At 38.8% G+C, this 21,947-nt stretch overlaps 1 protein-coding gene across 2 annotated transcripts in view; it reads left to right on the top strand.

Annotated features, from left to right (window-relative positions):
* The first annotated feature begins 592 nt into the window (after positions 1–592).
* The window catches only part of ARL13B (ADP ribosylation factor like GTPase 13B), a 52,883-nt gene continuing 31,528 nt past the window's right edge, over positions 593–21,947 (top strand). For both annotated transcript variants that reach the window (XM_044441644.1, XM_044441645.1), the window contains exons 1-4: positions 593–813; positions 1,885–2,055; positions 9,889–9,959; positions 12,298–12,547. In XM_044441644.1, coding sequence (XP_044297579.1) covers positions 1,997–2,055; positions 9,889–9,959; positions 12,298–12,547 — 380 coding nt within the window. In that variant the 5' untranslated portion in view covers positions 593–813; positions 1,885–1,996. The remainder of the gene's footprint in view (positions 814–1,884; positions 2,056–9,888; positions 9,960–12,297; positions 12,548–21,947) is intronic.

Genomic DNA, 21,947 nt, shown 5'->3' with positions numbered 1-21,947 from the left:
GCGCGGGGAGGAAGCCAAGGAACTGCATGCCGCAGACAAAAGGCTATCCAAGGTGAGCGGGACACATTCCTTAGGAGAGCGTCAGGGGATGCGGTTGTGCCCGGGACTGGTGCGCATGAGCCTTCCCAAGGAATGGGGGGGAGGGGGGTTTTGCCGCAGCCAAGCAGTGCCGAAACATGAGACCGGCGCGAACTCCCGCGGTACAGCACTCTCAGCCTTACGAACAGCGATGTCTTCTCGCTGGCCACGCACAAAGAAAAACGCGCCGCCTCAAACAAGAACTCCACGCTTAACTCACTTAGCTCACCCTCGAAACCTATTCCCCCACCTCCCGAGGAAAGTATGGTTGACATATGTCCATCAATCAAGCCACCTGCCGCTTCTCATTGGCTATTTTATTTCCGGGTTCTCCCCCTCACGCCTTTCTTTCGCTCTTTTGTAACCATTGGAAACTAGCTTGGTTACGCGTCCTTACTGCGCCCCGTTGTTATCGCACTGTATGGAGAGCCGACCAATAAGCGAGCTCCGACAGCGTCACGTGAAGAGGGGAAACAGCGGGAGAAAAGAACACTGTCACGTGGTTTGGTGGCTGGAGGGGTCGGTCTGGGAATTCGTGGTTTGTCCGGGGGGCAAGGGGTGCGGCGAGAGGAAGGTCAGGGGCGTTGCTGTGGTGGTTGCGTGGCGACTCGAGGGAAAGTAGGCAGGCCTCTCTCGGCTTAGCGGTGATGTGGGGGACGAGAGTTCCTGGGCCGCTGCTGTTGGCCGTAGGCTGTGACTGGGACCCAGCTTCGCGCGTTTATGTCCCCCGATCTGGTAAGAGAAAGCGCTGGTAAGAGAGGAGCCCCTTATGCATTTCGCGGGAAGTTGCTCCTTGAGTGGCTCAGATCCGGCTTACTCTGGAGCCGGCACGCACGCTTTTAGTACGTTATAGTAATGTTGATAAGAAGTTAGTGTTGTCCTATGGAAAGAATAATGGGCTTAGACCAGCGAGTCCTGGGTTCAAGCTTCCACCTAGTCACAAAGCTGGGCCTACCTTGGACCAGTACTACACAGTCTTATCTCTCTCACAAGGTTTATTGTGAGAATTTTTGTGTGAAGAGGGGATAGGCATCCCGGGTTGATCCAGGGTTTGCCTTTTTGGGCTGAAGGCAACCTTCCTCAAGCTGACCCCTCCAGATGTTTTGAATTTTAACTCCCATTATCTCAGGCAGAATAGCCTGTACCCAGGAATTCTTCAGAGTTGTAGCTAAAAACATTGGAGGACGGTGGATTAGGGAAGGCTGGTGTAAGGGCTTTGCTCATGGAAGGTGATTCTACTTGAACTTGGGGAATTTCCATCGAATCCTTGTATAACATTTGCAGACCATTCTATGATCTTGCATTTGTTGTGTGCCAAGATACAAATCTGAAATAACATAGACTGACAGAAACACATTCATTAAACTGTCCGATCTTGTGTTTTCTGGAAGCGTAGTGGTATAAAATCTCCTAGCCAAAATAGAAATCCTGTGCATCTCTCTGCCTCTGTTAAGTTCAGGATCCACAAAGTAGGTATTCAGAGAACATTTTATCTTCACTTTCTGTAAATCCTTTGTGAGACCGTGAGATCTAGTGTGCCTCTCCTCATTGCGGTACAGAAATGTGTGTCTAACCCACATGAAAGATACAGTGCTATACTTTTTCTACATTGTATTTCCAGCACAGTAGCATTTTTCAATGTGGTGACCATGCATCTCTGTGAAATAAAAAGATATTGTAACACATACTATATTTAGTGGCCAGCTTTACAGCAGGAACTCTTCATTAAGCTTGTACTGAAAGAATAACGTTTGGCAGCAATTGCTTATTAACTGTATTCTTTATTCTGTCCCATTATTTTAACAGTAAAACAGCATCTGAGTTGATCTATTTCACTGAGCTGTATCTTTGACTGGAACTCCAGAATCTGTCTTCAAGCTGCGTTTGTAAATTGACTTGCTGTTCTGTATGGCTAGAGATGTATAGTCTGATGGCCAATTGCTGCAACTGGCTAAAGCAGTGGCGCGAACCTGTCAGGTAAAAAAGGAAACAAAAAACTCTAGATATGTGGAAGAAACTTTTTAAATAATTGGTCTAAAGATAGCACTGTGCACAAGAGGTGTCAAAAAGGTTAAATGTGTATAGCTGTCAGGCCATTTGCCTTTTACAAAAGATCAGACCAAAGTAAATTATCTAAAGTAAAACATGTTAACTCTATTGTAGCGTAAGATCACATGGGCTACAGTCAATTTCTTCAGATGCATGAAGGTTCATCTGCCTCTGGCTTAGGAAAAAATGAATAAAAATGATTGATAAAATGCAACTCAGAGGGGGAAAATGAAATGTAGAAAGTACAAGCAGTACTAAACTGATTCTGTGTCAGATTTTTCTTCACTTCCTCTTACGTTGCTGGCCCTGTGACAGAGATCCAGTGTAACTAAGCTCCACAGTTACTCAGCACAGCTTGCATAGAATGCCTTGTCAGGGTTCTGAAGAATCCTGGTTTATCTTCACAAGCTGACTGTTGGTTTCTGCCAGAAAACTAAGCAGAAAATTACCAGGAAGGGTTTGTTTAGCTGACCTGGGTTTCCTGGCTTGTTGTTTCTTAACAAACCAAAATCTGAAGTTTAATTTTGTCACTGATGTATGATTTTTGGCTTGTCTGAGGGCAAAAATCCCCAAATCCAGGTGTGGACATACTAACTTTTCCTCCTAATGTGTTTAATATTTCATAAGTTGATTATACTGGTGGAGGAGCCAAGTGAGAGTAATGGGGCAGTATTTACTAGCATGCTGCTTATGGATGATAAGTCAAGGTTCAAAACTCTGATTTATTATTCTGTGCAAATGCCTGTCTTCCCCAGTCTGGTACCTTCCAGATGATTTGGACTGTAACTCCCAGAATTCCTGTCTATGCATTATGATAGCTGGTGTGGATGGCAGTAGAAGTCCAAAATATTTGGAGAGCACCAGGTTGAAGAAAATATTTCCTTATGCTGCAATCTTATACATGTAAATAGGAGTAAGCTAGTAAGATGAACTTTCTTCTTAGGTTTGTGTTGTAAATATTTCAAAGGTGTGTATACTCCTGTTCATAGTATACAGTTCTATAAACCAAAGGCAGCTAGAAATTGCCCTGGCAAATTAATTTTGGCAGCATTCCTTAGCCATCAAGACTAGTTAGGGAAAGATGGCAGTTTTAGGACATTTTTGTGTGTGCTGCATGTGTGCAGCTGAGTCCTGCAAGATACATACTTTTCATCCAATGCAAGATGGGAAGTGATGCAAAAATGATCTTCCCTTTGGGAAGAGATGCCGAAGTGATCTTCTTCCCTGTACCTCCACCCTGCAGTTTTTGCTAAAGGGGCTTTTTTATCTATCCTTAACACTTTAGATGACGAAAGGAGGATGGAGAAGCATCAGGATAGTTTGTATCATGTCTTCTCCAGTCTCTTGTCCTCCCTACCCACTGAAATCCCTATTTTTCCCTCTCTGAATTCATTTTTCTGACCTCAGCAAGCTGCCAGCACTATTACTTTTGGGTTGTCTACAAGGCAGGAAGAGGAGAAGGCTCTCATGTGTTAGCAGAAAGGTGGTATAACTTGTTGAAATGGAAGAACTAGTAGAAAAAGATACATCATTCTTCAGAATGTTTTTTTTAATTATGTCAACATGCTAGCTTTCCTATTTTACCGAGCCCATACCAATCCTCACCTGTATCCATCTGTTTTTGTTGGCAACTGATCTAAAATAAAATACGGTTTTATTTTTGTTTTAATACAGTTTCTGCAGTGGTTTGCCTAAAATCCATGCTGTCCAGTGCCAAATTTTATGAAATAAACTGTTGCTCAGGAGATAACATTGAATTGAAATATATAATGTGTTGCGCAGGCTTCATTTATTAATTCATATAATTAAAATCAGTGATATTTAGAACTATTCTTTCCTTATTCTGAGATTTGTTGAAACTGTATTTTTAGGTGACAGATGCCCAGCACGTGGCAATGGAGTCAGAAAAACTATTAGCTCACATAAATATATTAGCTTAATCATTTTCCTGTGGATTGAATGATTTTAAAAAAACAAGGCAAACTCATGCATGGTTTTGAATTTACATACCTTTAAATAGAAAAAATACTTTAAAAAAGTATTCCTACTTTCTCAAAAAGAAGGAGATATGCATAAGAAGTTTATATTGGTGGAATCCCTGTTTGTGTTTTTATTTGCCATTTTTGAAAAATCCTCTTTGGCCAAACTGATACTGTATTAGAATCGTTCATATGTGAAGATCAAGGTTCCCAAGCCTTACTTTCTTTAATTAGGGCTTGATGTGAGTCTAGCGTACTTCTCCAGGATGTTGTAAGAACAAAATAGGTAAGAACCATGAGAACTGCCTTAGGTTCTTTACCGGAGAAAATGGTAGAATATTCCATGTATTAATAAAAAAAAGGGCCTCTTAGTATTTGCAGGGAGCATTATTGAGCAAGCTAAATAAGCAGATGGGGGAACAGATAGTTAAAAGCCATCTTAGCACAGAAGGTGTAACCATACTTTAATATGGAGAATTGGTAGAACCTCTCTATATTCTCCAAGTAATGCAAGCACATTTACTGTTTTAAATTGTTTTTGGTAGTCAAAAAGTGCAGATAAGCTTTTCGGCAAAAGATGAATATTCCTTCAACTTTATGCAATATTGAGAGCTTCCTTGCTACCTTTCCCTAAAGCTTCAGCTCATTCAGAGAAATAGAAATATCTAAACATTGTACAAAGCAGCTTTCTTCTTTATAGGCAAGGATACACATCATAGGAAATCAAATAAACTGGAAATAATCCATGATTGCTTGCTTACTAACCCACATTACTCCCAACGAGTGATAGAGCATTCTGCAGCTTGAGGTGGCTTGTTTCCTCTTTATTCCATCTGTCTGCTTCCACTATGTATATCTTGGGCCTTTGCTGCACAGCACCATGTATCCTCATCTCTACAGAAAGAAACTTTTCTGGTTTCCTATTGTGGTTTGAGAAGGATGCCAATAGGTTTGGTTTTTTAATTTTTATTTTTCTGTCATGAACAAGTGCATACAATTATTTGTATGATCTTTGTATGTCTTGAAATATCACTTGTCCATTGCATCCTCTCAATAGTAGACTTGGAAGGGGCCAAGAAAGCCATTGGGTCCAACCCCCTGCTGTTTCAGGTCACCAATTTACTTTATCCCATGTGGGAGAGACCACAAACTCTCTAGGCAACTGGTTCAGCTGTCATATTGCTCTGACACTTTTCCTGATAACTAGCCTGAATCTGGGTTGTTGCAACTTGAATTGATCATTCTGTGTCCTATACTCTGGTATCCGCAAGAAGAGATCTTGACCTTAGCTCTTTGTGGCAGCCTTTGAGGTACTTCTAGAGGGATATCATGTCCCTTCTCAGTCCTCTTCTCAAGGCTGAACATGCCCAATTCTCTCAGTATCTCCTCATAGGACAGTGTTTGCAAACCCTGGACCATTTTTGTTGCTGTCCTCTGGACTCTTTCTAGTTTTTCTGCCTCTTTCTTAAATATTGGTGCCCAGAACTGGACACAGTATTCCAGATGACGTCTGACTGGTGAGGAGTATTGGGGAACTACTGCTTGTGATTTGGAAGTAATACTTGTGTTAATATATCCTAAAATAATTTGCCCTTTTTATGGCTTCATTGCATTGTTGGCTCATATTTAGCCTGTTGTCCACAGTAACTCCATGGTTTTTCTTTCAGTTTTGTTGAGCCACATATTCCCCATCTTGTATAAACACATTTGGTTTCTTTTTCCTAGGTGAAGGACTTGGCATTTGTCCCTATTGAATCTAATTCTGTGGCTTTTAGCCTGGTATTCAAGTTTATCAAGATCACCCTGGGCTTTTTCTATTTCACCTAGTTTTGTATCTCCTGAAAATTTGGTTATCTTTCCTTGTATGTCCTCATCTAAATCATTAATACAGTTGCTTAAGAGCACTGGGCCTAGGACTGAACTCTGTGGCACCCCCAGAGAATGTGCCATTGATGAACACTCTTTGTGTCTGATTTAACAGCCAAGTTTGGATCCACCTAATAATTTTTCTGTCTAGTCCACTCTTTGCTAATTTGCTTATCAGGATGTTGTGGGGCACTATGTGAAAAGCTTCGCTCTCCTTGAACTGACACTTGTAAACTTTCTCCCCCATTTCAGTTCTTCTGAATTTTAAAAGCAGCAGCTGAGAGCATGGAGCTCTTGGGGTGGGTGGATGGAATTACAGCAGGAGTATGGATATATTTGATGCAAAAATGCCCCCCCCCCCGTCATTTGAGAGTGTACTTTTTCTGATGCTCGCAGTTAAACATGGATACCTACATGGATAATGAACTCTGAAAGCTGTCAGTGGAAGTCCTCAAAGTGGAATAGGTAATTTACAAGGAAATTGACAAGATGAATATTATGCTGCAGGCTGTACACAACAAATATGTGAGTTTGTGCAGCTGAGAAGTGCTAGGGCTGGGGCTGGAGGTCAAAAGATAAATTTTGAATACATTTGCATACTTTTGTAGCAGCGGAAGAAAAGTGTTACAAACATGTTCAGAACTTTCCAAGTGTCATTTCTATATATGTACTGGGGTGGAAACACAAGGAATGGCCAGCTTTTTGCAAGTGTTGCCTGGTGGTTGCAAGTGTTGCCTGGTACTGGGGAGACCAATCATTGTGACAGGTTCAGACATTACCTCAAGCCATCCTGAAGAAAAGCTATCCTTAATAACCTAACAGTAAGCCATGGATTACCTTGGCGACTTCCACCTGATTAACAAACCATGCTAAATCATCTGCACTGAATTCAGATGTCACTAAGCCATACTGACACAAATATGGCTCACAACCCACTGTACCTTGTGGCCATCAAGTCCAGTCTTGGTTTCAGGAAAAGCTGGAGACATTTAACCCGAGGAAATAAGAACAAATCAATTTCGGTTGCTACAGTTAATTGAAGGAATGAGATTCAAATGCAGATTGACATCCTCAAAACAAAATATGGAGCTTCAAGCAGGGGAGTACTGTGGATGGAAAGTTGACTTTCTACAATCAATTTTTCCATATACTATCTTTTTAATATATGTTGTCCTTGTTTGCTTTAAAGTGCTTTACATACACATGCTAAGGGCATGCTACATCGGAGGCTCTGTTGTCTAGGGCTAAAGCCTATTTGCTCCAGCTCAGTGAAGAAGGAAGCAGTCAATTGAATGTTTGCAAATACAACTAAAACCAAACTGATTCATTTGAAAATGTTTTCCAATTTGAGTTACTTTTAGAATTGTAATGGGAAAAGAAACTCGTATTTCTTTGCTCATATTTGTTTGTTAGTTCTGTTCTGTTTAACTCTTCTGTGTTGCTTTTCACGGTGGCGTACAATGCCTCTTAAAACGAAGATTTAAAACAATATAAAATCAAATATACCTCAGTAAATGAATGTCAATTCTACCAGTTCTGGAAAACAAAGTACAGATGCTATTGCCTTTCATCACAGTACTTCTATGCTGTTGTCTAAAAATACCCTGAGAGGCATTAGTTGTGTGATTTTCATCTGATTTCTGTTGATGGGCAACATGGAACATTTCCTGGATACATTGGTGTCCACAGCTCTACATTGTTTAACACCCCTGTGCTAAGGTTTTGCCTTCTCTATCCAAATCAGAATATTTGCATTGACCTTAATTTTCCCTTCTTACTCCATTCTTTTTTCATCTTTGGTGAGCTGAATGGCCTATTACACTAATTTAACCCCCACCATGCTCCCCTGATCTCCTCTTCTTACAGCTAATTGCCATCTCCTGCCATTATCTACCTTCTCTACTACATTGTCAATTATTCTTCTTTGCTCTTGTTTTCAGCACTAAAAGTATACCACTCGTTTCCTATCTTTTCTGGCTTTTGCTGCCTGCAGTCCATTGAAACTGTTGTCAAGAAAATAATTGCATACCTCACCGTCAAATCTGGAGTCCTTTGTTCAGTCCCCATCATCTCTGTCCTTTCAACTACCTTTGATACAACCCATCACTCTTCTGCTTGTTTTATGTCCCAAGTTTCTGTGATTATTTTATTTATTTATTTAGGAGACTTCTATGCCGCTCCATTCGCTGATGCCTCGGGGCGGCTCACATCCATAAATAAACTTCCTTAAAATAATATAAAATATGCCCTCTTCCTTCCTATCCAGTCATGTTTCAAGAAGGATGTGATGCTCTTTGCTTTCTTGTCTCCTGTTGGGTTCCTAGGGCTTTGTACTTGGTCTGTCTTCCAGTATCTTCTATCCCATGTAATGAACTGAATTCTCAAAAGTAAGGTGCCTTCTGTTGCTCGAATGGCACCACAAGAGAGGAATTGGGAGGCTTGGAGAAACCTTTAGTTTTACAAAGTACAAATAAATTCTTAGAGGGAAGAAATTCTAAGGGATAAACCACTCCCCAGTCTAAACATGACTAAGTATGCTCAGTGGCTTGAGTGTTTGGCAGAGTGGAAATGTAGGAGGCAGGAAATGGAATGCAGTATCCTGGAAGTGGGCATGGCTGACTCGCTGAAACTTGGAATAGGGATACACTTTCTTTGCACATTCAGTGTGTTCTGTATGCATTGTCCCTAATTAATATCATTCAGCATCATTTGTACAAGGATAACAGTGGGATAACACCTCTGCTGCCCTATACTAGAACTTTTATTATTTACACAATTCTGTATCTGCAGGTGCTTTACTGATTTTTCTTCCTAGCTGTTTTAGGTCCTCCTTATTTACTTTTCTCACCCATTGTCAACATCACCCTCTAACCTGTGCACAAAGCTTGAAAACTTGTTTTCTCTTTGACTTCTGCCTTTACTCTCTGTCTTTCTCTTCCCCCTCCCATCTTCAGTTTAGTTTGTTGCTATGTCATCTTGCTTCTACCTTTATAACACTACAAAATGTTCTGTGTTTGCATTCAGGACTTGGCTACTTGCACCTGCATTACCACAGTCCTAACTTTAGGAACTTTTGTAAGGGAGATATTGCTCAATTTGGTATGATGCTGTGTGTGCTGTTTCCTGGACTGTTTGGAGACAACAGCTGAGGAAGAGTTTTTTCCCCTGGTGCTGTACTGCTAAGAGAAGTCCATCAATAGATTTGACATGGGGATGAGGGTGCCCTTCTTGGCACTGGACATGGTACCGTAGTGAAAGGAGGGTCTCTTTTCTGTGGTCCCCCCCCCCCCCCCGTGGATGAGTGTTATATTGTGTTATATTTCATTTCTATACTACCTCATGACTGAAACTTTCTGGGCAGTTATTGTTTGGTATCTTCACAGAAACTGAGTTGATGAATATATGATACTGGTATTGGACATCGCCAACTGCCCTATTGGTGTTTCTTGTGCTTATTTATATTTTTAAAATATTTTTTAAATGAGTTTTGATCAACTTAATGTTTGGTTCTGTTCTTAGTTCATGTCTCTTCAGATCACCTTTTCCAGGAAGCCTTTGGAACATCCCTTTGTGCCAATATCCTACTGTACATTAGCTATAATTATAATTAATTTCATTTTCATACTGTCCCAAGCTAAAGCTTTCTGAGTAGCATATTATGCCTCTGTCTGTACCCTGTCTGTTTTGCTTCCTTTCTATGTTTCCTTTTGTATGAATCTTTTGTAAGCCATTTGGTATGGGTACTTGTCAAGCCTTTTTTTAAATTGTAGTTGCCTTATTATATAGAGGGTACTATAATTGGAACTTGATGAAATACAAGCATACAGTTAAAGTTTTTTTTTAATAAAGAAGGAAAGAAGATAAAAATTTGTTTCAGGAAAAAAGCCTGAAAATACTCTCTTTCTGTAATTCAAAGGAAAGTGACATTAATCATGGTGGGTCTTGATAATGCTGGAAAAACTGCAACAGTGAAAGGAATCCAAGGAGGTAAGTAATCTCTTTAATCTTATCCAATAATTCTTGCAGAAATTTTCTTATCAAGTATTAAAAGATGTGCCTTTAATATTTAAACATGACACAATTTTGAATGCATCCCATCTTAAAGCATCTAGATAGCCTTCAAATCTTGGAAACAGGTAGTACTTCTGAAAGCAACACCTAAATTAAACATTCATTTATGGTATAGAACAGGTTAGTAGAGTTCATGTTTGTAGAGTTCCTGTTTGTTTCTGGAAATAAAATTTGCAGGAATGGTTTATCCTGGGGTTGCTTTATGAAGCAATACCTTCCTGTTGTGCCAGACTGGGTCCTGCTGTAGCAACACAAACAGCAAAGGCATAGGGGCACTTTGGAAGCTGCCATAAGGATTTTGCTGCTTTTCAGTGTCAGACATGCTTAAGCACATGCCTCCTTGCATGTTTTTCCTCGCATGGCAGAGAAATAAAGCCTTTTCAGGCAGACTAAACCCTATAGTTGTGGAATTGCATCTGAACTAGTACATGGTTCCTTAAAGAACTGTCCTTACAGAGGAAATCAAGAATGCTATAGCAGTGTAAGCCCTCTCCTCCCTCCCCCCACACGCACACAGAAGGCAAGCCTCTTTGATGGGTGTTTAAGGCTTTTATGGAATTGCTGATATAAATATGTTTAGTTATTGCTATAATATGAAATACATTTTCAGGTTAATGAGGCATTTCATTATAGGATACCTTTTTTATATAGGACAGAAAATCAGTTGTTCCTCTCCTCCTCTCCTTTTGCATGTGCAGCAACACCAGTTCACCAAAACACAGCAATGAGCATGCCATCAGTAAATTTTACATAAAAATCAATATCATATCTTTTATGATATTGACTCAAGCTATAATTAGGAAAAAGTTCAAAGGAAATTGTATGTATATAACAAAATGCGATTCTAATAATATTTTATATTACCATTTATAATTGGGAAGGTATGACAGTTTGCCAGTTCACATTTATCTCCTCAGCCGTAAAGATTCCCTTTAGCATCATATTTCCATCTTCCAGCTTCAGTAAAACAGTGCTGCAGATGCACCCAAGCTCTGAATTGGATAAACCTGTTGTATTTGAAATTCAAAAGGCTCATATACACAAGGGATTTTCACTTTTCCCATTTCAGCAGCTCCCCATGTATTTTGAAAAGACACCTCTAGTGGTTAGACCAACCTTAGAATTAGACCTTCTGGGGCAATGTTACATTAAATCTAAGCTACATGAGAAGAGAAAATGACTACCCCTGGTAGTCTGACTGTAAAAGCACTTTGTACGTGCCTCTTTGGATAATATTCATGTTCCAATTATTCTCAGCTCAGCTCTTTCAGGTGGATGGTTGGTAATGAATATTGTTACTTATTTTTAGTCCGCATTGAATTCTTTAAGGAATATTAAGTCAAGTGAACAAAGTCTTTTCAATTAGGAGTTAATCATTTTCCCTCTAGTTGTTTATGGTGCTTATCCTTCAAAAGCACCAAGTTACAGGTATGCTACTTAGATTTTTCAGATATTCTGTACAATAACATTGATTTGCCTGTAAGCTAGATATAATTAGCATGACGTTTCAATTATTTTACTATAGAATTTTGTAATATGCTTAGAAATGCACAGCATTGTTTTAAATGCTAAAAAGAATAGACTGCAATCCATTGGGTCAGAATTCATACTAGGTTGAACCATCATACATTTTCTTTGTGTTCTGTGTCCCCAGCATTGAAATGCACAAATATAGTAACTGTGGTCTTAAATTTCAACATGATTTTTCTCAGTCCATGTTGTACTTATAATGTGGCTTTTATGAAAGAACCAATAATATGTCTTTGAAATGAGTGATTTCAAAGGGGTTTCAGCTCTTCCTCTTTTCTTGTCTGAAAGCCCTGCATTTTCTCCCTTAGCCCAAAGCTGATGCATTACTTTCCTTCCTTTGCCTTTTCAAATCTAGCTTAGATATGGGCAGTGATATATTAAAGCACATTGCCCTCTGTAAAAGCTTGATCTTGGAGTGGAAGACATTTCAACTATTTGCCTGCCTCTTCTTTGACATGTAAAGGCAACAGAATGAATGCTGGGAACTGTTTTCTAAAAGTAAATGCTAGTTGAAAAATATAAAATGTTAGTAAAATATTTTAAAATTCAAAACTAAAATACACCTTACCTTCTTCTAAGGAGTCCGGCATCTATCATAGAGAGTTAGCACAATGGGATATACTAAACATAAATATACAAATGAATATTAATAAATATAAATGTAACAATTCTTATTCAGACTGTATCACAACTGTGTGTTTTAATACATGTTATGTTTTGTTAGAGTCCCCTGAGGATGTGGCTCCAACAGTTGGTTTTTCTAAAATTGATCTTAAGCAAGGCCGGTTTGAAGTCACAATCTTTGACTTGGGAGGGGGAAAGAGAATCCGGGGTATCTGGAAGAATTACTACGCTGAATCCTATGGAGTGATATTTGTTGTGGATTCCAGCGATGTGGAGAGAATGGAAGAAACAAAAGAGACAATGTCAGAAGTCCTAAGGCATCCCAAGATAGCAGGGAAACCTGTGTTAGTGTAAGTAACAGAAATCAGCATGTATGTTTACTGATCTATAACTTGATATCTTAAAACATATTTCCTTTTCAAACTGCCTTTACTGCTGAATACAATCTTTCCAAGCACAACAAAGCAGGGAAATTAAACTGTACTGTGGTGCTATTGAAGTCATTAGAAATGAGGGTTTCAGTCTGATAGAATTGTTGTTTGCGCAGCCTGTACAGAAATTATGTATAGAATGCTTCCATATTTTAATATATCCAGTACTGCCTATAGTAATAATTCTAGTTGTTTTGATTAGTATGATGTTTGAACACAAGTAATATGGCTCTTGCATAATTCTAGCATAAGTACGTTGTGAGCAAATTCTTTGTATTAATGAGGTATGCATGTTCAACACAAGAGGGTGCAAGTGATGCGTTATCAAAGGACCTTATTTCATGGAATTGACATCCAACAGATTTTTCTAACTTTTGCTATGTGTAAAGGTCTTACCCCATCTCCCAGAATAGGCTTGGCATAATGGTGTAGCAGAAGATAAATACAATGTACTTAAGATTTTTACAAAGAAATGCGGTGTTTGGGCTATGCAATATGAACAGGATCTAGCTCAAACTAAGCTCATTTAGGTCCAGCTGTTTTTAAGTGACAGGTAAGCACATGCTTAATTCATTGGATCCTTGGAAACTTAACCATGCTTAACTTTGGCTAAATCATGTTCTTGTATGTTTTTTCTTTTCCTTAAGTGTAAGTTTCCTATATATTGGATGCAGTTCTTACTTGACAGAAATGCTTTGATTAAGGGTATTCTACATTTCTTCTTGAACTTAAATATAGATGGTTTCCTACAGATAAAGATTTTATCAGTCATAGGACCTAAAGAAAGATTGTTGTTTCCCTAAAAGCTGTTTAGAGTTTTCTTTAGAATGTTTAATAATTATCTAATTCAAAAGATATTCAATTCATTGGTCCATTTTTATTTCTTAAAAGCATTATTAAGTTACATGTTTGAAAAAAATAATATCTTAATAATAATATCTTATTATTAAAAAAATAATATCTTAATAATATCAGATGACAGTTTAGTTATAAAACATGGCGAACCAAATGTGGTATTTTTTTGTTATGGTTCCTTAACCTGGCATAAAGTTTTAACAGCAGGGTGGATAAATGTACACTGCCCAGAGAGCCCTTAATTGGGCTACAGGTTGTTGTATATTAGTTTGAGAGTAAATAGATAAATATATAATTGTACAGAATAATATACAAAAATATCTACAGAAGAATTATAATTGAAGTTTCAGCCAGTGCTTTCTGAAGTGCCATGGGGTTTCATTGGCCACAAATTAAGTGTATTTGTATTTATGGTATGGATGTGAGATGAGCCACATGTTACCTCTAAACTCCTGCTTCAAATCTTATCCCTAAACTCTTCCTAAATGATTAGGTGATGTGACCTAACTTTGGAGTAAGCAATATTAACTTGGAAAAACTGGAAACTTTAGGTTGGTTCATATATATTCTGTAATAATTAAACTTGAAGTGGGAAAGTGGGTTCCTCTCTCCTTCCTCAAAGCATGTAGCAGGACTTGTATATGTATATGTTGTGCATCTTTATATGTGCATGGTCTCCTACATACTATGATCTTTCCACATATTTTGACATGGAGCAATTTTGAGAATTGGGTTTTTTAAGAATATTAGGGACACTGCCACATTTCTGTATATACGACAATTCTGGATTAGCAACCACTAACTAATCCTTTGGATTTTTTCAAATTCTTTTTACATACGGCGTTTCATGAAAAAAAGCAGTATTAACTGCATATTGGAAAGATCAATTGATGGAGTTCTTCAGTAATGATGCAAGCAATTCACAGCACTTAATGGTTCTAACCGGTCCACCTAGTAGCCTAAGGACATCTTGAAAACACATATTCAGTGAGTGCCATGAATAAGATTTGCCCAAAAACAACAAAGAAGTTAAACTAAAATCTTTCCCAACCTGGTGCTTCTAGATGTTTTGGATTACAGCTTCCAGCATGCTTCAGCCATCATGGGAGTTGCATTCCAACATATCAGGAGGGTGCCAAATCGGGGAAGGCTGATTTATTACTACATGCAAGCATTTTGAGGGATGTGAGTTTAAGAAGTTGAAATTCCACATCCCATGCAGTGATTGCAAATAAAGGAACCCTGTCCTTGCATGCTGTTTGCTCACTTTTAATTTTTTCCTGCCATTCTACTTTTCTAAACAAAACCCCCTACAAGCCTAGTGTATTAATGTGCTTCCTTCTGTAAACATGCATACAGAATACTTCTCCATGGGTAGGTAATAAGCTATCTGAGACATAAATTACTTTGAAGGAGAAGGGGGCGATTTTAGCTCAAATGTGCTAGAGAAACTTTTTGCATTTTGACTCAGGCTCACCTCTGCCAGAGGACAGGATGATCCCTTTAGAGGTGACTCAGAAACTACCACTTTAACAAAAATACGATAGAACCAAGCATGCATAACTGGATTTGTTTAATCAAAGTAGTGCCCATGTAAGGTACTATGAGATGAGAGTTATCTAGAGAATGGGGTTCACTGAGAATGTATAACAGCACAGCCATTGAAGAATATACTCTGAAGGGTCTGTAGGAATGAAGAAGGAGGGTGTTACAAGGTACATGGCGTGGCAGTGCAGTGTGGCATACACTTCAGAAGAGCAGGATTGCAGTTTGAGAAGTAGTTTTAAAAGCAGTTAGAAGAAAGATTAAGAGGGAGATTCCTCCTCAGCAATACTTGAACTCCAAACAATTCTTCCTGGAGTAATCTTGCTGTTGTTTCTGATAAATGATCAGGAATTCCCCAAAGCATAACTCCTTGATTGTAAATACTAAAGGCAACTCAGTATCTAAACTAGCTAACCTGAAATAAACATATGAGTGGTAAAGCTGTTTCTGGGAACTTGTTTTCCAGATAAACCCAGAAAAACTTACTGCTAATGAAAGAAATGCATCTGGACATCTAGTAGGGTTGTAGCAGTTTTTGGAAAAGTCACTTGCAATTTCAAGGCTCCTTGTAGGGTATTAATACTGTAGTACAATGAGATTTTGAACTGGAGGAAGCTAGTAATGCTCTCAGGAGATTGCGTATTATCTGAATATTATACCTTTGCCCATGTTGATAGAGTACCTGAGCCAGAAATTTTCAAGCAGTGTTTGCTCTGGTTAACTAGGCCTCTTGTAGCTCAACTTTTCAATCAAATTAACTTTTCGAGCCAGGATATCAGTGAGAGAATGTACAAACTGATGATAGAACTAAGGCTTATAGTAATAGCTACCAAGAAGCAGTACAACTCACCTTAAGTCAGAGTGTAATTAGCTTGTGCATCCTGATTAATTAGTTAAAGACTTTGTTTTTCCAAAAACAATTTGAAAAAATGTATATTTGCGGGACTACCTCCATGTTTAAATATTTAACCTTGAATAACTCTTGGTTCCCAGATTAAGTTCTGTTCCTGAGGTCATTTTAAAATCAAATTTGTATGTAAGTTGCATCACATATATAAAAAGAATATAAAACACTTCAGAAACACTTTCATATATTCTAAAATAGCAGTCCCCAACCTTTCTGGCATCAGGGACCAGTTTTATGGAAAACAGTTTTTCCATGGACTGGAGGAGGGGATGGTTTTGGGATGATTGAAGCACATTACATTTATTGTGCACTCTATTCCTATTATTATTACTGCATTGTAATATATAATGAAATAATTATACAACTCACCGTAATGCAGAATCAGTGGGGGCTCCCCCCCAACCTGAAGCCCTGCAGCTCTGCCCTTACCTGCTTCCTGGCTCCCTCGCTACTCACATGTGCTCTCCCTAGCTTCTCCGCACCATTTGCTGCCCAGCTCTGCTGCTGCCACTGCTGTTCCCTCATCCTTGCGAGCCAAAAGGGCCTCTCAGCGGCAGCACAGGTTCAAATTGGCACACCTGCCTGCTCAGCGCCTTGCGCCTTGCTTGCTCCACCTCCCCCTGATCTGCAGCCCAGCCCTTACCTGCTTGCCAGTTCTCTTGTCTCTCGCATGTGCCCTCTCTGGCTTCTCTGTGCCACTTGGTGCCCAGCACTGCCACCTCCGCCACCACTCCCTCCTCCTTTCGAGGCGCAAGACCCAAAAGGGCCTGAATGATAATCCTTGATGCTAGCACTGGGGAGCAGCTGCAAATACAGATGAAGTTTCACTTGCTCGCCTGCCATTTACCTCTTACTGTATGGCCTGGTTCCTAACAGGCCATGGACTGATACTGGTCCATGGCCTGGGGGTTGGGGACCCCTGCTCTTAAACATCTTAAGCACCATAAAACATTTTATAATTATAATAATACTGTAATAATAAAATAGCTACAAGTACTTAAGTTAGACTCTACGTTTATATACAATATAGTTCTTAAACAGTTTAGATAGAAAGAAAAAATAGTTAAATGGTTATTAAAGGTTAGCACTTCTTGAGCTAACATTAAGCCTAACATTAACTGGATGATGATGGAGATGGGACTGGTGGAGGAGAGGGTGGACCTGGTGCTGTAGACTCAGGGTTTGATTCTACTGCTGGGCCTTCTTTCCTTCCACTCCACTCCTGCTCATGGACATGCACTTGCTCCTCAAGGATGCAGCAAGATTTACTAATTCATAAGTAGAATTTATAACTTGGATGTTCATAACTGGGGGACTGGGTGTATTTATTAGAAAGTTAGCATATATATGCTGAAAATACTGATTAATCAACAGGTTATTGGGAAATTGTGTTTGGTGAAGGTAATTCTTAAAATTGTTCTAGCAACAGCTATCACATGGATTACTTAAACCCATTGAAAGGTATTATTCACCTTGATGATAAAACCTTGGATGACATTTTGGGAAAGGGTATGTGACTTGAAGTTGACCTGTTAGAAATGCATGACAGGATCACTTTACTGTACTATAGTAATACAGATTTCCTACATTTTGTAAGCTGGTAACTGCAGCCTCATCATATGTCTGTTATACCTCACCATTATTACAACTGTTCTGGATCTATCTTTAAATAAATAAATTTTAAAAAACAATTTTTATTTATTAGATTTCTCTCACCTGTTAAGTACAGGTATCCAATGTATTTATATGTTGATAATTGACAGAATACTAATTAGTGCTTGACATACACCGAATAATGTTAAAGCTAATGAAGAGATGTTGAAAAAGCAGCTGAAATCTATTCTATCCTTTTTCCAGCTTATGCTGAAGAGAAACAGGAAACATATTAAGTCCAGTGAAAATAACAAATAATCCATTTCTAAACATAAAATGTTTGTGATATGTAGTACAATCCTTTGCATATTTACTTAGAAGCAAGTCTCACTGTGTGGAATGGGTACAGAGGGATGAGATACTTAGTTTCAAATATCTGTTTAGCCATAAATCTTAATGGAGCACCTTTGGTATTGTATCGCAGGCTAAACTACTTCACAGGGATATGAGAACTTCAATTCTGAAGACAGAAGCTATAGATTATTTACTCTGTAGTAAATGTATTTAGGAGAATAGTACCTTGTTTAATGGTCAATAACACCACCACTGTATTATGCATCTAAGTATAACCACCTCCAGATTTGTCTACAGTACTTCTGTGAAGTGTATATAGATTATAATGATATTCATACTCTAAAAATCTTAGTCCCTACAGATTATATTTACTCTCTGAAGTATGACCTGCTAGAAAAACATCTTCTAAACAAAAGCCCCTCTGAGGTGGCATCTATATAGTCATTAAAGCCCCCACAAATAAAGATGCATGCATTTTGAGACTTCTGTATTATCTGATTTGGAAGAGATATTACATCCTTCCAGATCTTATCAGCCACTAGTCTCCCCTTTATGGGAAGGAAACAAGTATTTATAGAAAAAAGAACATTTCCATCCATAGTTTCAATTTGTACATCTAAGAAGTAACTATTTTGTGATCCACCATCTACTGTGAGTCTCTTACTAATTCTAATGAGATAAAAGGATGCTATTTCTCCACTTCTTCTGCCTTTCTTACATTTCTTTATTGCTAGCTAACTAAATGATGTATAACCCTGAAGGAATGCTGCACTATGTTCATACAATCAAGTCTCTTTCAAACAAATATTATCATATTATTGTAGTGTTCTGACAAATTCTCTGCCGATTATTTTGTTTCTCCCATCTGCCATGTTCCAGGAGGTATATCGAACCCTTTTTGGGAAAGGCCTAGTCAGTTTTGTGATCTTAACTGTAACTTAGGAGGGTTTAAATGACTAACTTCTACCTTAGGTCTGAAATGAATTTTCTTCCATTTATTCCTGTGATTATATATTTTGATGTGATTTGGGTGGGTAACAAAATGTGGGATCTCACATTCCTGCTTCTTCCTTTGTCTGCCATCCTAATTATTGACTTTAGCCTGAATTTCTTTTTCATTCTTTCTTATGGGGGGAGGGGTAGAGTTAGCATATAGTTGAGCTGGACCCGCATTTCCACACAGACCCAGCCATTGGTGTTTTTCCACGACTTAAAGTCCCCTTGCATGACTCTTGATTAGTAGCAGAGTTCTTTAATCCTCAAATAATCCACTATGGCAAAGTTCACATGGCAGTGGTTGCATATTCAAAATCAGCATGTACTCTGGCTCTTTATGGGTTTAATAATCCACAGTTTGCCAACCGTGTCATGTGCGTAGGCTTTTACTTTGTTGTATATTTCCACCCTCACCTCCAGGATAAGCGCTGCTGTTCAGCTTCCCAGACAGACAGAATAGCTTTGAAGAGATGCTCAGGACTTTGGGGGTTAGGGTGGGGCTACGTTCAAGAGTGGACTAGATATGGAGGACACTTTTTTGTATTTTACCATGCCCTCTCTTTCTTGCACTGTGATAATCCCTAGTCTGCACATTTAACTACAGCATTTTGTAACTGTTCCTGACACATCCTTGTGGCAGATATGTATACCATAAACATACAAATAAGGTTGGAATGTTTATTAACCAGCATAATGGAAAGAGGTATACTTAAGAACTGTTTACAACCTGTTGCAGCAGCCGTAATATTGAAGTAATCCAGTACCCGTGCACAATAATTTAGTGGGTAGAAAACCCTGAGGGCCTTCAGACAATAAAGTGGGTGAACATTTGAGCAACATTAGGAATGGCAGGGAAAAGTCATGCATGTTCAACATAATTTTGAGAGAAATCATAGTTTGTGATGTGAAATGGGTGTGGAGCAAATGGATTGCATCAATTAAAACATTCTTAAGAAAACTGAAGTAGATTTTGGAATTGAGTGGTATATCTTTAGGAGGCTTGAAGAAGGAGTTCCTTTGTTCATTATCAGTTTTTCCTTTTCACTGTAGCTTGTTATTCTAAAGAATGTTTAGGGATAACCCTAAGTAACCGTGTGTGAAAAATGTGATGCTCTGACTTTTGAGAAGAGCCTGGATTCTTATTATATGCCTCTTTGGGAGTGGAATATAAAGACTACCGGAATGATGGTTTAATTGTGGTTTGGCATTTCTAATGTTGGAAGGTGGTTTATGTTTTTGTTCATAGAATGTGTTTCTTCATAGTTGAATTTGTAGATATGAATGGAGTATTTTGGGCATAATATGCTATATGCAGGTGGCGCAGTGGTTTAAACTGCTGTTCTGCTGGGCTGGTCGATCGAATGTTTGCCGGTTCGAATCTGCACAACAGGGTGGGTTCCTCTTGCTCCGTCCCAGCTCCTGTCAGCCTTGCAATTCAAAAGCATGCAAATGCAAGTAGATAAAAAGGGACCACTTCGGTGGGAAGGTAACAGTGTTCCATGCACTTCGGTGTTTATTCATGCTGGCCACATGACCATGGAGACTGTCTACAGACAAACGCTGGCTCCCTCAGCTAGGAAACGGAGATGAGCACCACCCCTAGAGTCAGGCATGACTGGACTTAACGTCAAGGGGAAACCTTTACCTTTATGCTATATGCAATTGGACATCTACGTAAGAATGGTTTTTAAATATTGTTATATTCTAGGCAGCCGCTGAAGGAAACTTGTTCTTTGAAAAATTGGGCAAACACACAATAAAAAAAGAATGTATGTCACTTTGGCACTGTATTTCTTTTTAAACTAGGGCCAGCAGAATAGAAGCAGGCAAGATATTTGGCGGTACAACTCCAAGATCTTTTTATTTCAGCTGTTTCGATATTATGCCAACCAAAGTCAATTGTTTACTTCCAAATGGAACATTCTTGTTTCCAATATCTGTGAAAAGAAAACTAGGTTGGGTCTTTTCCATGTCCAGAAAGAGTGTTTTTGCCTTTGAAGTGTTGTTTTAGTAAACATCTTTGTCACATAGTCGGAAGAGTTAGGTTATTAACTCATCCTATCACAAGAAAACTTAAATAACAAATCATGTAACAAAACAAAACAGAAATCCACAACATAACATATCCTAATGCAGCCTATACCATACCATGTCTTTTATTTTTACACATTTTAAACTTGTTCAGCTAGTTATTCTGGGTCTAGTCAGTCAATCACCCAAATGACCAGAAAGGCAAATTCTGACAGGGTCATTCTTGGTTCTTTAACTGGAAGGGATCTGATTTTTGCCTTTTGGGTTTCTCCCCATCACACTTAATTCACTGATTGCTCCAGTGTACTTCTCGTTGCAGTCCTCAACCATAGCTGGGGAGTGGGAAGTCTCTTGACTCCCCACCCTCAAAGTCAGGGCTATTGGTTCAGAATTACAATGGTCCTTTGCAAGGTCTTACAATGTGATAGTTGCCTGATGGGATTTGTGACAGTGATCAGGTAATAGGTATACATGACTGTGCCTCCCCATGGGTGGTAGTTCTTCAAGTGTTAGTGAACTCCAGAGCACTTATACATAGATTGTTAATGCCTGATCTGAACCTGATTTTTAACTAACCAAGACAATAGTTAGATCAGTAATGAGGCACATGTTCTTTACTTTTACTTTCTGCTTGTATAATAAGGTAGGGGAATAGACAAATAGTGCCCCAACATCTTTGTTGGTGCCTTCCATAGTTCCTGACCCATCCCATCTTTAAAACATTTTCTGGCAGCTGGCATTACTGTCAAATTGGTATTTGTTGGTGCTGGAAGCTGTGGATTTAAGGGAATTGTATAATGTGTTGGTCTTTGAAGCAAATTATTGTCTTTTGTTATGCTTCTTATGGAAGCCATTTCATGGTGGTGCCCAAGACACTTTCTCAATTTTCTAAATGTCCCCTTAGCCCAAAAAGTTTGCCTATCACTGGCTCAGAATTTCATAACTTTTGGTAAGACCACATTTCTGTTCAGTCCCAGCATAAGCAGGGGAGAAAATAAAAACTATTTTTAAAAGTTTACAAAATATTTTAAAAATTAC

This window comes from Varanus komodoensis, unplaced genomic scaffold (assembly GCF_004798865.1).
Source record: "Varanus komodoensis strain SLA01 unplaced genomic scaffold, ASM479886v1 scaffold4, whole genome shotgun sequence".
In the NCBI taxonomy this organism is placed as follows: Eukaryota; Metazoa; Chordata; class Lepidosauria; order Squamata; family Varanidae; genus Varanus; species Varanus komodoensis.
The sequence above is the reverse complement of the archived record's forward strand: the minus strand, read 5'-3'. Positions and strand labels throughout refer to the sequence as shown.